Source organism: Thamnophis elegans, chromosome 4 (assembly GCF_009769535.1).
Source record: "Thamnophis elegans isolate rThaEle1 chromosome 4, rThaEle1.pri, whole genome shotgun sequence".
Taxonomy (NCBI): domain Eukaryota; kingdom Metazoa; phylum Chordata; class Lepidosauria; order Squamata; family Colubridae; genus Thamnophis; species Thamnophis elegans.
This window is the reverse complement of record NC_045544.1, coordinates 89,803,864-89,816,349: the sequence shown is the minus strand read 5'-3', so window position 1 is coordinate 89,816,349 and position 12,486 is coordinate 89,803,864. Positions and strand designations below refer to the sequence as shown.

The 12,486-nt window shown below is 35.6% G+C and overlaps 1 protein-coding gene across 1 annotated transcript in view; it reads right to left on the bottom strand.

The window, feature by feature from the left end:
- The window catches only part of USH2A (usherin), a 517,131-nt gene that overhangs the window by 324,059 nt on the left and 180,586 nt on the right, over positions 1–12,486 (bottom strand). Inside the window, 7 exon segments of the mRNA XM_032216063.1 lie at positions 2,362–2,442; positions 2,568–2,771; positions 4,091–4,360; positions 5,001–5,135; positions 5,801–5,974; positions 6,617–6,718; positions 6,974–7,100. Coding sequence (XP_032071954.1) covers positions 2,362–2,442; positions 2,568–2,771; positions 4,091–4,360; positions 5,001–5,135; positions 5,801–5,974; positions 6,617–6,718; positions 6,974–7,100 — 1,093 coding nt within the window.

The window sequence follows — 12,486 nt, the reverse complement described above, 5'->3', positions numbered from 1 at the left end:
GGAGGCTGATTATGCTGAGAAGGCATTGTTTGTAATATGAGGAGTCTGTAACACATCCGGGTCACATGGGGTGGATCTGCATACGTGAGTTGGCAGGGTGGAGAAAAAACTTTTAAAAGGTGGTGGGGAGCGTAGCCCTAACAAGAATTTCATCATGTATTGTGATTGTCATTTTGTGCCAGAAAGTAAGTAAAGAATTAACAAACCAAGTTTGAGTTTGAAGTCTTTCCTGCTTCTTTGGAACCTGACACATGTAATGTTTTTCTTTGGACCAATTAAGAACAACTGGAAACAGAGGGTTTTTTTTAACTTTACAAAATGAATGCGAAATCTGTGTCAAATCAAGTTCAAATGAACATGTCCCTGTCAATAATATGGAAGGGTTTTGCCACTGCCTTCTTCCAAAATATTTTTCTTTTCAACATTTTTGCCTAGACTATAACCAAGATATTTCCTGGTGGTGTATCCATGTCTCATCTTGCTTAGCTTTCTCAGATTAGTCAAAGTCAGGTAGGTGCTGCCCATTTAGCAATATATGGAAAATGATTAATGCAAACTTTCATTGAAGCATTAAAAATAGTCAGAGCTTAACTCATTGAAGCATAGCTACCATAGTAAAACATTCTATTTTTAAACAATCTTTATGTATTTATTGAATACTGTTACATCAAGTAAAAATCTAGTAAGAAACAAGTTTATCTCAGGTGACTGCACAAAGGATACAAAGAAAAGGCTTAAAGAACTCTTTGGCAGAATGATACATAATGGTTTTGCTATAAATGCCTATATTTATTCACGATTCTCAATGATTAGAATTGCTGAAGGATTTCTTAACTAAGAATTTCTCTTTTTATGCCTCCTGACCCAGATTTGTTTTAAAAATCATTCAATGGGGAGAGAAGGGAACTGCATAGAAATATGTTACTTTTCAAAGTGTTGTCCAAGTATGATGCCTCCTAAAAGTAGCAATCAGATTACAGCGTATCAGATTGCTGACATGACTACATAAATATATTGGTTTTATCACTGAGCAAGGTAAGGCACTGTATAGCAGATGGCCTTTTCATAGGGGACATAACAAAACTGACTAAAAAATAATTAAATAGTGCAATTATTTTCTAGCCCTTGGGAACATGTAGCTGCTAGTGCTCTGGTCAGATTGTAAATATAAATTTATGGTCTAACTTACTCTGGTCAGACAATTAGGATAAAAATATGGCTGCATTTACTCGCTTTGGGATGGTCGACCACATGGTGGCATTAAGCTGTATAAGCAAAACATCTGCAAGTAAAAATTCTTTGCTTTGACAAAAACAATATTGAAATCAGCTTTTGTGACTTATGCACTTTTTGTTACCTTTGCAAATAGAGTGAGAAGATAGCAGCTGTGGGAAGAAATGCTTTTCCACAAATATTAGATGTGATCCTTTCTGAATCATCCCTTCTGAATTATTTGTTTAAATGATTTTACTGTTTACTTTAATACTCATTTTAAATTACTTTTTAAAGTTTTTAGATTGGGAGGGTAATATTTTCTTTTACAAGTGTGTTAATTGTCTTGAGTACAGGTAATTGTCAACATGATCATAAGCCCGAAATTCCATTGCTTAACAAGAAAATTATTGAGTTTTGCCCCATTTTACATCCTTTCTTGTCACAGTTATTAAGTGAATCACTGCAGTTGTTAAGTTAGTAACATAGTTGTTAAGTGAATCTGACTTCCCCCTTGACTTTGCTTGTCAGAATAATTGAACTCAGAAAACCCCAAAGAAATAGGATCAATATTGAGCAGTGGGTAGAATGGAAAAAAGCAAAGGATCTCACATATATTTCTATGGCTCTTTGGGGATTTTTCCAAAGTGAGTCCAGAAGGAAATTGCTTCCTAAATACATGTATGGAATTTTGTTATTACTTCTGTAAAAGTAAGGCAAAAGTGTAAGGCAAAAGTAAGGGGAGGAAGTTTGGTGTAATGATAAAGGTTTTGGTCTAGTCCAGCTCTAGATATGAAAGCCAGTTGTGGGACCATGGGCCAGTCACTCTCCCTCAACCCAACTCATTTTACAAGGTTATTGTGAGGAACCATAAAGGAGGAAGAAGTAGTGGTATGTTTCCTTGAAAAATAAAAGACAGGATAAAAATCTAAAGAAAAAAAAACCCAGAATGTCCAAACCCCAGCCTCCTTACTTGCATGTTACCAGCCTGCAGCCAACAAAGCTGCAACATTCATGGCATTTAGAGAACAATTCTGCATTACTTGCTTACTGTGTTTTGCTAGTGCCAATCTAAATATGTCCATACTGACATATTGGCAACCTAAATAAAGACTTCATATGGGAACACTATGCAGAAACATTAATTACCTGATTCTCTTGTGCGGCTACGGCTCCAGGCACTAGATACAGATCCTCCTTCATTAGAAGCAATTACCCGATATAAATATTCTTGAGGGATGAAGGGGGAGAGAGGATATGAGAGAGAAAGAGTGAGTGAGTGAGAGAGAAATTAATATAGAATCACTGCAAAGTGAACAAAAACTATACCTATAAGGAAGGAGCCAATGTGGTACCTGTAAATGGTTGCAGGCCATTATCATATACATGCTTCTCTTTTCCTTGATACACTAAGATGGAGTCATTTCCCCTGCAGTTTACAGCACTGTCAGTTGATAGGCATCCATCCAGATTGACTCTGACAGCACTGCTGGACACAGATGCCAAGTTAACGACAGCACTTCGTGTAAATTTAACATCTTTCATGCAGCCTCCAAAACCTAGGAAATGGTAAGGGGATTAGCAGCAGGTAAAGGGCTTCAGCTGTTAATTAAGAAGCACATTTTACTTCTTACAGTGCTACGTTTTAGTTGAACAATTTAAATGTTAAACTTTAGATTATGTTTCTTTCTATATATGTCTGTTTGGCTATATAACATTTTTGCTTCATGCTACTTTTGGGGAGGGTCAGCAAAAAAAAACATGCACAAGGATTGATTTTGAAATTGTAGTTCTAATACAAATACAAATTGATGTGATTGGTTATTTTAATTGATTAATTATTTTATTATCATACAGGATGTTCTTTTGCGGGATTTCAACTGCATAATTATATAGAAAGTTTGAATTTGGATATGTCCGGAGTATCATTGTTGCTCACTTAGGCATATTATTTTCCATAGTTTTATTTTGTAAACAACATTGACTAAATTTTGGCATTACATATTGTCAGATATTTAGGTGCCAGGGACCTAAAAGGCTGTAGCTGCATTGGGGATCGAGCTGTCCTGCCATTTAAAGATGTAATGCCCATTCTGCCCAATATTCACTATCACAGTAACAGGTGACCTAGTAACATCTACCAACCTTCTGACTTTGGAGTAGACAGAAACATTTGCAGTAAAGAATAAGTATACATTTCTGGAGTTCTAACATGTCAAGTCAGTGTTATCTCTTCGCAGCTGCTTTGACTCTCATCCCTGCAAGGTTTTTTGGGGGCAAGATTTGGTTTCTTGGCTGCTTCCTAGAACTGAGAAAGTGTGACTGGCCTAAAATTACTGTGCAGGTTTTGTGTCTAAGATGGGACTTGAACTCAGGAGCTAGGGGATTCTAACCTGGTGCTTTAACCACTATACCAGATTGGCTCACTGAAATGGCATATATATTATGTATTATTTATAAATTAATTAAGTAAATTTATTTAAAATTATTCTTGAACAAAACATCTCTACACCAGAGATTGTTTATTTGTATGTGTAGCTTTGAAATATTTATTGTTAGTTACAATGGCTAAATCTAAGTATGAATAATAGTATAAATAACACAATTAATTATTATTTTTTTAAAAAGTAGCATGGAATTCAATGTAACATACTAAGTGGTCCCATTTAAGTAATTACATAAATATTACTTAAACATACAGGAGGGGCTACAAGATGCACGGATACATTTCCATTTACACACAAATCAAAGTAAGATTTGCTGATTTCTCCTTCCCCATACCCATGCAAACTTTGATTCAAGCTATAAACATTTCCAATAAATATGTGCACCATGTTATTTATGTGTAACCTCTTCCTACTCTCCATGTAGTACATACCCTCTTCTAAGCCCAGTTCTTTAAATGCTTCCTGGACCTTAACTGGAGTCCCTCCAAGGTAGACTGGAGAGTTTACAAATAGCTGTTCCAAATCAGGTTCCATCACATGATCTGTCCATTCATTCATCTTTGCTGAAGCTACCGATCCTCTTTTTGACAAAATAATCTTGTTCCACTTTCCATCACAGTAAGATAGTCCTAACCAGAGATCCACATGTGTGGAGACAATGCCATTATTTAGTAGGAAAATCAGACTTCCACTTTTCAGTTCTGCCTGCCATTTGAAGTTAAAACAGAAGAGAAGAGAGAGAAAGAGAGAAAGAGAAAAAAAGATTGTTGATTGCAGGAAACAAAACCGATATAGCATTTGAATTTAAACCATTCAAAAGTGTAGTGCTTTTTAAGGAATATAGTTCCAAGTCTCAGTGGCTGTATTGAATTTCCAGGACAAGAAAAAAAAAACAATGAAAGAGATTACAAATACTACTGGGGTTATTGGTTTGAAAAGCAAAATCCAAGCTTCTGAGATATACACATTTTTCCCCCTCAGATTGCATTTATAGAATACATCCATTTTTGCATAATATTTCATTTTTAAGCTAAAATGAGAATATCCAAAGTCAGTTCAACAGGACATATGCCATCAGCTGCCTGCAGTTCTTAGAGAACTGGAATGGGAGGTGAATCAATTTGTGTCTCTATGTATGTCTGTTTCTTTCATTTTTTACAAGCCAGAGACAACATTTCTACAATTTAAAATTGAATTAAAACATTATCTATGCAACAAGTGACCTCAACTGGCCATTCAAAAATATTAAAATATTTCATAAAAAATTGTCTGTATTCTGTTCACAGCAATAGACAATTAAACCAAATAAGCAAAACAAACAAGCAAAAACAACAAACAAACCTACAGCAATGTAATCAGGCCCATCTTTGTTGTAAATGAACAGAAGTAATCCACTGAATTGATCTGTTTTAAACATAAAGGAGATCTCAAAATCCATGCCACCAAAAAAGATATTTGAATGGAGTTCTAGAAAACCTTAAGGAGAAAGGCAAAAATGTTATGCTATAGTTACTATAAGTAAAAATAAAGTTTAATATGAATCATGCATGGAATTACATATAATTGTAAGGAATGCAGATCTAGGTTTTCAAGCATATACATGTAAAATATGTATACTCAATCTGTAACTCAGCCCACATATATAAGCAACACTTATATATTAGCATCATACACGAAAAAAATATCCATTCTTTTTAACTTCAGTAGAACTGATATCCTCCTAAATAAAGAGAAACTACTGAAGACAGGCAGATTTTTTTTTGATATTCATTTGTATCCATCCGTCTGTTCTTACAAGCCAGGTATGCTTTGGCTAATTTTCATATGACTTTTTCTTTTTTATGAATTTCATATATTTTGAAAAATGTTGGATTTTTCAGTTTTCCCTGAATTTAACTGAATATATGAACAAAAATAACAGATCCAAAGGATAAGTAATAATAACAGAATAACAAAGTTGGAAGGGACCTTGGAGGTCCTCTAGTCCAATCCCTTGCTCAAGCAGGGAACCCTACACCATTTCAGATAGAAAGTTGACCAATCTCTTCTTAAAAACCTCCAGAGTTGGAACAATATTCTTTTATCTAAAACAAAAAGAAAGGCAGTTACTGTTTCTAACAATTTTACTTATATGAATATACCTTTCCCAAGAAAGTGTGCTCCATCTTCAAGGCAAGTAGGACAACCTTCCCAATTGTGATAAACATTTCTTTGCTCCACTGCTTTTTCCCATTTTAAAGGTTCCCAGACTTCATAGGGATGGTGCATCTGTTGCAAGAAGATATTGCGGAGACACCCCACAAATCCTTTTGTGACTATTTTAGTTGGGCCTGATTAATGAATAAATAAACAAACAGCCAAGTTACTAGAATTTCAAATTGATGAGAATTCTTCCCATATTATATACTTCCTTACATTTGCAGGGCAGTTCCCAGAATCAAATGCACACTTTCACAAGTACTTGTTTGTAACAGTTTCTTGGATTTGATCCCAAACAAAATATTGTTGCAGCAGCAGAACAAAAAATGTTTTGAAGTATGGAACAACTACAATATGGGGAAGGGGAAGTTGGGAACATCCTACTCAATCCAATACATATTATTTTATACTTTACATTTATATGGTGATTATTTCTTTAGCTACTGTGCTGTAAAGCTGTTCTTTGTAGTATAGTAGTATGCTTCTGTATCAAGCAGGTGAGCAAACATTCACAAATCTCAGCAAACAGTACCGAAGAAATCAAGCTTTGTAAAAGAAATACCGGTAAATACCTTCCAAGATAGAATAGTTGCAGACAATCAACTTGTGAATATTTAGTGAAATGGATAAAATGTCTGTGTGTGAAGAAGTGGTGGGTAAAGTGCATCTGCGCTGTAATGCTTAGCTACACACAACAAAAAATGTCATTGTTAACTCTTAGAATAAATTCTAAGATGCAACTAATATAATCTTCTCACCTATGTCTTTCCTTTCAATTATAAAGTCTTGTGGAAGTCCTCCAACAAAAATGCCTGCATTTTCTCCTATAATGGTACCACCACTTGTAGCTGATGAGGAACCTAAAAGTAATAGTTGTGTTTAAATGTGAACTAGAATATATTGAATCAAAATTAACTGTTTTAGTTTTATAGATAAAAAAATAAGACAACCTCCCTCCTCCCCATCTCAGAAAAGTTTGCTAGACTGGTATAAAGTATACAAAATTATAAGAAACAGAGAAAATAATTATAAGATAAGCATTCATAGAATAGCTTAGAAATAATGGATGGAAGAAACGCTTGAGAAAATTAAACTGATCACAATGAGACCAATACCTGAGAATTGCTCATCTATAATTATTGTTCCCAAGGCTTGATTTCTTACTGCACTTATATGATGCCAGTTGTTATCATTATATTGCCTTCCACCATCATTTTCTGGAGTTACAGCAATAGCAGAACCCTATAATAATAACAATAATGATTTTGATTTAAACATTACACAACTCCAGAATGATTCCAAGAAGCTCACAAAATAAAATACAATATGAATAAGACAAGAAACAATATTTTTTACATAGGAATATAAGGATTTTTAAAAATAATATTAAGACACGCACATACAAAATAGTGAATTTGGTCAACAATATAGAAAATAATTGCAAATACATTTTGCAATTCAACCTAGCCCTGAATTTGGTGGGAGGTACATGGATCTCAGGAGAACCATATTCCAATAGGTAGGTACTGTGACAGAAGAGCAGTGGTGGGTTTCAGCCAGTATGCCCCAGTATGGGTGTACCGGAGCCTGCCCGGAGCACTGGATACTGTTCCGGTACAGTGCTCCGGAGGGCTCACCCGCCCACCCAAGCTCCTTACTTGTCCTTTAAGCTTTTGGCACTTCCATGCACAGCACATATGGCACTGAGTGATGCTCCGCCGAGCAGCTGGAGTGTTGCGGAGGCTTGCGGAAGCGTTGCAGGCAAGTACAATTCATGCATGCACTATGTGCATACATGTGGGTGATGCCGGGGACGTTCCAACCGTACCAGTTGGAAAAGAATCTGGAAGCCCCCATTGCAGAAGAGGTATACTTCTAGAGTTCCAAAATATGAATAATTGAATAAATGTGGATCACTCAAAATTATGGCTCACATTGGCTGAAAACACACCACACGAGACAAACAGTCCCTGAGATAAACAGCCCCAGTGCTATGTAGGATTTGGTTATATGGTTATAATCTGTAACCAGCATCTAGAAGCTAACTGGTAATCAGTGCAAATTGAGGAGCAGGATTGACACATAGGCATATGGAGGCATGCCCACCAGTGTCCTTGCCATTGCATTCTGGACTAGTTGAAATTTCCACATGGGGCTAATAAAGAATGAGTGACAGGCCTATCCAATCCAGGAGAGGGTGCAAATTGTACACCATATGAGGCTGTGGAAATGTCTTCCAACCCACAGCTAGCACCTGTTCATTATGCAGGAACTGTGAACCACAGTTTAAAAAGTAATTGAAATATTTGTTTCTATTTATTTATGTTGCATCTTTCCTTCAGAACTTCAACAAAGGCTATATAGGGATCTTCCATCATTTTATCCTTACATTAGTAATCTTCTAAAGTGGGTTGGAATCAGAAGAGCAACAGATCTAAAATTGATGGAAGTGATCATGGAGATAGACTTTCTTTTTTCAATCTCACAGTCTAGTCTGCAGTGCTCATATTTCCTATTGGTTTTCTATCAAAATACTTCCTTGTTCTGATTTTGCTTTAATTTTGCAGACTATATTATATGAATGTAGGAAGTGAAATAATGTGGGTCTTAGTTCTGTATCCAAAGGCACAAAAGATCAATATAATATAATACCATTTTAAAAAAACATTCCACAGATTATTTATGAACAATTCTTTATGGCACTGTGCCTACAAACTTGAAAAGGAAGATTCTATTCAAAAGACATGTAGAAGCTAGATTTGAATAAATAAATGATAGCAATTTTAGAATAATGAGTTTTAAAAAAATATATAGATCAAAAGTGAGCATATGACATTTGAAAGTGATACTTAATTTGTATATAATAATTTTATATTAAGTTTTATTCATTGTATATACACACACATACAAACACACATTTTAAATTTGGTGAAGCTATGAAAACAGAAACAAGAAAGTGAGTGAATACATGATGTTCAATCAAAAATATATATGTTAACTTTTGAGTGACTTAAGCCATTTTAATTGATACAGAACTATTCTTAGTTTAAAGTTTGTCATTTAAAATGAATGGCAATTAATTTAAATTCACATTATTTATTTTGCATAAAATAAATTATCCAGCAATTAAAAATGGACAACAGGTCACAATTTCAACAGCTGAGAAATGCTCAAAATATATTTAATGTATTTAACAGAGCATATTATCTGCAGCCATCACATATATCAAACCTGCTCTTAAAAGTTTGCTGTTATTTATCTTTATCATAGGGATATTCTAGAAATACATTAATCTAACATTCTAGAAGTACAGAAATAATTATAAGCATCGCTAATATAATTAATTGGAGGTGAGGGGTCACCTGTGTGTTTTTGTGATGTTTCTATCACCTAAATTTTTTAGTTCACAGTATGCTCAGAACTTTGTGATATTTCCCATAAGCATTAATTCTCTGAAAATCAGTGCATTAGTTGAAAACTTCACAACTGCCATAGGGAAGTTTAAGTTGATTCATCAGATATTTTAAAACTTCATGCTATCTTAGTAAGCATATATTATGTATAGAAAAGTTATCCATTCCATGGTAATGCATTTTATGAATCAGCTCATGCTCTATTCATACACTATTTTTATTGTCTTCCACCCTATTTCAACATTTTAATATTTTACAAACACACATTTCATTATCATAGTTTAATAATTAAAACCAGAACTGGTGTCATGCCCAATTAATGTGCCCTGGTAGCATGCCCATTAGTTTTTCCATTAGTGAATTCAACAATACTAATGGGATTACTAGCATGGGATGCTAATTGGGCGTGACATAAGAAACTGGCTTACTTCTTAGCATACCCTTGCTAATGATGAAATTAATGAGCATTTTATTAAATGCTGTCTCATCAAAGTGTACTTAGTTAGCGTTAAAATTGTTACAAACGATGCTGCATGCCAAAGATCAGGTGTCTACAAAAGTGATTCTTTATATATTTTGGCAACAATTTGGAGTATTATATGTTATTTATCTAAAATCACATATGTAAGTTCTCAATTTCAAATTATATAACCACATATGCCAAACACAGTGTAAATATGGAAGCAAGGTCTGTAGTTTTGATCTGTATTCCTTCCAGTGTTTCTGTAGCATGTGGAAAGCTGAATTTGTCTACAGTCCACAATCCATTTACTTTGCAACACTGCAATCATCTTTAATAGAAATTGCTTTGAAGTAAAAGTCTTTCATCCATAAACACATTTAAGTATCTTAAGCAAGATGCTGCACAAATTAACAAGAGTAGACATTACACAAATTATAGCTATATGTTGATCATTTTTGGTGAAATTTCTAGCTTTCTCTTGTCTGGACCCAGTAGAAAGCAAGCTGCACTTGAAAACATGCAGTCCTGGGAATAATGGGAATCATTTTTAAATCCACATTTTTAAGTGAATCTATTGAAGTTGCACTTGCCCAAATAATATGTAGGCTACAATAAAGTTATTTTTCAATTTCTGAATTTTGTATTGTACTTTCTGACTCAGGTACAATCCAGATACTATGGAATGCATGCTCTATCTCTTTATCTTCCCTGCAAAAATTAGTATGACATAATATGTTGAAGAAAATTATATATGAACATACATATGAACTTACAGAATGGAAATAAAATCCAATAAGACTTTATTTCAAAATACAAATTGCATAACTGATTCAATTATTTCCTTTCACATTCTAGGGGTAGTTTGGGCACATTAGCTCCTTTTTAAAAAAATCCTACTATAGTGCTACTGAAGGTTTGCCATTGAAATTTGGAATATTTTCACATTTCAGTACCTGTAGATGTCCATGAAACTAATAAGAGTGGAGTTTTACTTGAGAAAAACTTTACTTTTTTACTAGTTAAAGATAAAATCAAAAGAGAAATGTTTGTAAAAAGACAGTTCCTATGAAAATAATGTCCCCTTGAGCTGAGATTAATTCCTGGTGATTACACAGTTCAAATCATGCTGTTTTCTTGGCAGCAATCCAATAAGGTTTGCTTCTGTCTTCTGGGATTTTTCAACTATGCAGTCTAGCCTACACTATGATATTCCCTCTGAGTATCCCATCCTAGTAGTAACCAAGCCACAATGCTTCTCAACTCAGCTTCTGAGATAAATTAACCAAGTGATGCTGCTTGCTGAATGGATTTCTATTAGCTTATTTGTGATAATTTCTAATGTGCAAGTTTTCACTTTTTTTTATAGGTCACAGAATTTTTTTTTTACCAGGCACTATGATCTTTATTCAGGATAGATATATCCAAGATTCTACAATAGATCCACTCTTCTCAACATGGGCCTCCATAAATTGTCAGACAAAATACTCCAGAGCTATGCTAGTCAGTAATTCTGAAAGTTGTATACTAGTATATCCGGAGGACACTACTTTAGAAAAAGATGCCATGTAATATACATCAGGTCTGTCAAAATAATAGGTCTTTACTGTTCATGCTTCATTTCTCTATTTTCCTGAATTATATGGCTAGCTATCCCATTACTGGGAACAGAGTATACAGTAGAAGAACCTTGGGTACATCAAATCCAGGATGCTAGTAATGGTTGATTTCACCTTGCCAACCCTGTAGGCAGCTTTTTGAATAGCTCAGAATCAGAAATATTCCAATATGGCATAGGCTTAAGTTTGCGTCAAGTATCAGATGAATTCATTTGGACCGTGGTGGCAGAATGCAGTACTACAGGCTACTTCTGCAGACTGCTGGTTCCCTGCAGTTTGGCAGTTCAAGTCTCACCAGCTCAAGGTTGACTGAGTATTCCCTCCTTCTGAGGTTGGTAAAATGGGGAAAATATGCTTACTCTGTAAAATGCTTAGAGAGGGCTATAAAGCACCGTGAAGTGATATACAAATCTAAATGCTATTGCTATTTCAGAAGATACATGACAACTTCAAAATGACATGAGAGCCATTTCATTGGGTTTTTAATCACCCTCTGGAACAAAATGTAATGGGGGCTTTTGATGGGATTGCCCCAGAACATTTTAACACTGATTCTGGATTATAGAGAAACTTTAGGAAATGAAGTAATAGAAGAAATACTTGAAGTGATGTTGGCAGACAAGGAATACTAGACCTATGTTTGCATCCTTTTGGGCAAATTGAGTTGGCAAAATCTTACCCCTATGCCAGTGATGGCGAACCTATGACACGCGTGTCAGTGCTGACACGCGTAGCCATTTGGGGTGACACACACAGGATTTCATGTGATTCATCCTCGGCTCCTGCACGGCCGCCGAGGATGAAAGAATCTGTGTGATCTCCCCCGCCCACACTCACTTACTGTATCGCCGCCGCCCCTTTCTGAGCGCAGGGGCTGCTGGTAAGGCATGCGTGCCGTGCACAGACACGTCATCAGCGCGGCGAGGGAGGACCTGCAGGAGAGGAGCGCGGGAACAGTGCGCGCCTCTCTCCAGTCAGGCCGGCACAGAGAGTCTACTCCTGGGACTGTCGGTTACGACCGCACCACACTTATCTCAGTTCACGGCAGGGCTGTGGAGTCTGCTGCTTCCAGCTCCACGTCCTCATCAACATGCCGCTCTCCCCCGCCCCCGCTATGAATATTCATATTCTTCGCC